Source organism: Oncorhynchus mykiss, chromosome 25 (genome assembly GCF_057628025.1).
Source record: "Oncorhynchus mykiss isolate SJ-2025 chromosome 25, ASM5762802v1, whole genome shotgun sequence".
Taxonomy (NCBI): Eukaryota; Metazoa; Chordata; class Actinopteri; order Salmoniformes; family Salmonidae; genus Oncorhynchus; species Oncorhynchus mykiss.
The window spans coordinates 13,085,735-13,089,969 of NC_143046.1; the positions used below are offsets into that span (position 1 = coordinate 13,085,735).

The following is a 4,235-nucleotide window of genomic DNA, read 5'->3' on the forward strand; positions in this document are numbered from 1 at the left end:
TCTGTCTACCTTTGTATGTCTGACTACCTTCGGACGTGGTCAGGAAAATCAGATCAAAATGTGGTCTTTCAATCATCTACACCTGTCTGAAAATGTGGGCACAATCAGAATGTGGACAAGATAACAACAAATTATAAATGTTAGAACCGGGTATAACAGGGCTTGAATCGTACTCACTCTAAAAGACATATTAGAACAGTTACCCCCTAAATGAGGTGAATTAGACTGTACTACACATGTTTTAAAGCTCCAGGTACAAAGGTAAAGATCCTATCAAACAATCAGATCGATACAAGATTAAACAATCCACTTCCATATGACATTGTGGAGAATTTAAGCAATTTGTTATTTGCATTTACCAGACATTGTAGAAGCATAATAAAATGAATTGAAAATAGAAGAGATGTTGAAGGTAAACTCGCATATCAAGACAAGAACAGCAAATAACATTTTATTTTCAACATCAGACCACAAAATATTTACACTTGTAGATACATTTCATAAAATATATATTATATTACATTTATTTAATAAATATGTTATTACAGAGCTAATCTAGTATTTTGGGAGTGATCAGACACACGGTGGATCAGTATCCTACGAAACGATCCAACAAACTTTGGCAAATACAGCACAGGTCAGGAGGTCAGGGCTATAGAATAAATGAACAATGACACTGCAATGGAGCTTGTACTATGGGTGTTGGAACTATGGGGTGTTCTGATGCGCTAAGCTCTTCCGTAACAAACCAGGGAACACAAGCTACCGTATAACCATGCACACTTCCACATCTGTTGAATATATCAAAGTTGGTCCAGCACAATATATTCAAGGCATCCCTGAGAGTTAGGGTATAATTTGAAATCTTGTTGTGAGGTTCATCGCAATCGCACGCACACACACACAAACCTTTCAGGACAGGTGGAACAGTCCGTACCCCATAGGTGAGGTGTACACCCCCAGATGTGGTTCTGTTTTTAACAGAGGGGTGCGTCTGAAGGGGAACCCCTGTCCTCCGTACATCCCTGAGACCCACCCACCCAGATTGACACAGAGGGGAAACGGCAGCGAGGAGAACCCCGGGTGATAGAACCCCGGCTTGGATCCAACACCTGCGGCGGACATCTTGAGTTTCTCCGCCTCTGCCTCCTGCAGTCTCTTGGCTTTAGCCCGTCGGTTCTGGAACCAGATCTTGACCTGGGTCTCTGAGAGAGACAGGGAGGAGGAGAACTCAGCCCGCTCAGCGATGGACAGGTACTGTTTCTGATGGAACTTCCTCTCCAGGGACAGGAGCTGGGAGGTGGTGAAGGGGGTCCGAGGCTTCCTGTTGGTCTTGTGTTTCCTTAAGGAGGGACTGAGCTGGTCTGGAGGGAGGGAGGGAGGGAGAGATGTATCATTAAAGGCATAATGAGTGTTTGTGGTATTTGTCAACATCCATTAGCCTAAATATGTCACTAATAGACAGAAAGAGAACATTAAATCAAAATACACTGTACAAAACATTAAGAACACCTGCTCTTTCCATGAAATACTGTAGACTGACCAGGTGAATCCAGGTGAAAGCTATCACCCCTTATTGATGTCACTTGTTAAATCCACTTCAATCAGTGTAGCTGAAGGGGAGGAGGCAGGTTAAAGAAGGATGTTTAAGCCTTGAGACAATTGAGACATGGATTGTGTATGTGTGCTATTCAGAGTGTGAATGGGCAAGACAAAAGATTTAAGAGCCGTTGAAGGGTATGGTAGCAGGTGCCGGGTGCACCGGATTGTGTCAAAAACTGCAAAGCTGCTGGGATTTTCACACTCAGCAGATTCCTGTATGCATCAAGAATAGTCAACCACCCCAAAAACATCCAGTCAACTTGACACAACAGTGTCATTGGAGTCAACATCCCTGTGGAATGCTTTCGACACCTTGTAGAGTGTGTGGCCTGATGAATTGAGGCTGTTCTGAGGGCACAAAGGGGGATGGAACTCAATATTAGGGAGGTGTTCCTAATGTTTGGTATACTCCGTGTATATACACAAATACATACATTTAGCCTTCTCCCCTGATGATATGCAGTGTTTTGAATGGTTATAAAGAACTGATATTGATCTGTAGACAGTGTACAATAGTTTTCTAGTATTCTAACTCAGAAAGTTATATTTTTTCCACATAGGCTACAACTTCTAAAATACATTAGTAAACATACATAATGGATATTTCCCAATTGATCAGCATGGGACAAAAAGTTACCAGGCCATAGGCTTTTCAATAACCCTTCTACATAATAAGGTTGAGCACTTACTGAGCACTGGAGCCAAATTGGACGCAAAGTCCCCTGGTTCCGACGTCTCTGATTTAACTGTCGAAGAAGACGGGTCAAAGTTGTGAGGAAAGTCTTCTGTACTAGACGCCTCTCTGGACACCGATTTAGAGTAATTCCCCAGGGGAGATATTATCGTACCGCTGTGGCGTCTCCCTCGGTCGCCAGGAGTTATTCTATCCAACATGATCGCATCCACACTGAAAGGTAAAGGTGATTCGGGGTTTTTGTGCTCCTTGAGCTGCGTCGGTGGTCGAGGAGTGCCCTCATAGGTTGAAAATCCATCTGTCGAATCTACTCGAGAATCCATGCTTCTTATTATGCCAAAATAAGATGTTGACGAACACATTCAATTTGTCCTAAAGGTAATAATAATATGCGCATCTCAACTGTTATCCGCGGAGAGGACAACAACTTCTCAACTTCTGAAGTCTGTGTCTAAACTCATGAGAACACTTGTTTATAGCACTGGAACTTTCAACCAATTCAAACCCTGACAAAACTATAGAAGAGGAAGGAGACCTGTGATTGGCCTGTGAGTTTCGGGGATTTGGGTGTGGTCCTGGGTCTTGAGGTTAAAGACACCCTCGAGACAGACTACACGCAGGGTAAACACGAGGTCGAGTAAATACGAGCCTAATTTACAGCTAATTGCGTGAGAAGGAGAGGGAGGAGGAGGAGGTGGATGGAAAATTGAAGAGAACTATTTTTCAATTGTTGCTCCCTCAAAGAAGGCTATTCCAAAAAATATGTAGATTAAGCCTGCTTTCCCCCGTTTTCCCAGAATAAAAAAATATAATTTATATTTTAAGAATTAATATTTTGAAAAATATTCTACATTCAACAAATGATGGGCATTAATGTAATACGATGAAAAATATTACATTTAATAAAATACTCTATCAGTGCAGTACATAGACAGCAGGTTGGCTGACAACATCATGAAATTGATGCACATGCATCCATGGGGCTGAAGGCCTTGTGTTGTTATGATTCTGAACGGTCAGATAGCTAGCAACAATGACAAGAAGCTGTCACGTGGGGAATCGTAGATGACTCGTTTCAGCTTGTTATTGATACCATGTCTTGTTTTGACGTATGCTAATACAGGTAAAATTCACTAGCAGGCTAACCAACAAGTGTAACAATATTTTTGAGAGACAACAAATGCTGATTTTGCGAATCTATTTATGTTTTCAATAAACATTTGGAGAATAAATATAGTTTACATGTGGTCAACATTCCAGTCACTCTAAACCAACCATCTGTTTTTCCCCAAAGTTGTGCATGCCTCAGTTTTGTTCCCAAACAACCCACCCGTCTACTCATCAATAGAAACAAGGCAACAGTAAACATGTCATCCCCCACAAATGCTGCAGTGCCCTGTTGGGCCAATTGAGATATGGCGTGTGACTAACACATTTCTGTTTATTACTAAACTCCCGCCTTGGGGCCAATCAGTGTACTCTTGTAAATGCCAGATCTCTATGGAAAGATGCATCATTTATCCAAGTTTCGTCCAAATTGGGCTAGTGCTGTCTGAGATATCACATGTGATGAACGTACGGACGGAGACAGAGCCACAGTCCCCTCCCCAATTTCATCATGGGGGACAATCATGGGAGTGTTTTTGCCAGGGTTATCCCAGTGCAGACTAGTCCAGTGCTGCTGATAGGGGGGCTGATTCTAGTGGTATCTTAGAGGCCTTCTACTGTATCACCCTCTCGGCTATTAGCTTGATTCTGTGTGTGTGTGTGTGTGTGTGTGTGTGTGTGTGTGCACGCGCGTGCGTGCGTGCGTGTGTGTGTGTGTGTGTAGGCCTATGTGTCATCACAACTTGTCTCTGGGCGTCGGTCGGTGGCAGAAAGATGAAAGCGGATCAGAGAGACAACTCAACTGTTGTGTTACCACATCTCTGGCATCATG

The 4,235-nt window shown here is 42.8% G+C and overlaps 1 protein-coding gene across 1 annotated transcript; it reads right to left on the reverse strand.

Annotated features, from left to right (window-relative positions):
- Window positions 1–435: 435 nt before the first annotated feature.
- LOC110504594 (homeobox protein MSH-D-like) lies at window positions 436–2,815 on the reverse strand. The gene is made up of 2 exons (XM_021583356.3): window positions 2,292–2,815; window positions 436–1,364 (listed from the first exon to the last, which is right to left on the reverse strand). Exons 1-2 carry the CDS (start codon window positions 2,656–2,658, stop codon window positions 913–915), a joined length of 819 nt encoding a protein of 272 aa, XP_021439031.3. The 5' UTR covers window positions 2,659–2,815; the 3' UTR covers window positions 436–912.
- Between the last annotated feature and the right edge of the window lie 1,420 nt (window positions 2,816–4,235).

Bases quoted from the DNA above. Each gene is read 5' to 3' on its own strand.
- LOC110504594 (XM_021583356.3), bottom strand. From the start codon at position 2,658: ATGTGTTCGTCAACATCTTATTTTGGCATAATAAGAAGCATGGATTCT. The intron at 1,365-2,291 runs GTAAGTGCTCAA...CCCTCCCTCCAG, and splicing joins CAATTTGGCTCCAGTGCTCA to ACCAGCTCAGTCCCTCCTTA.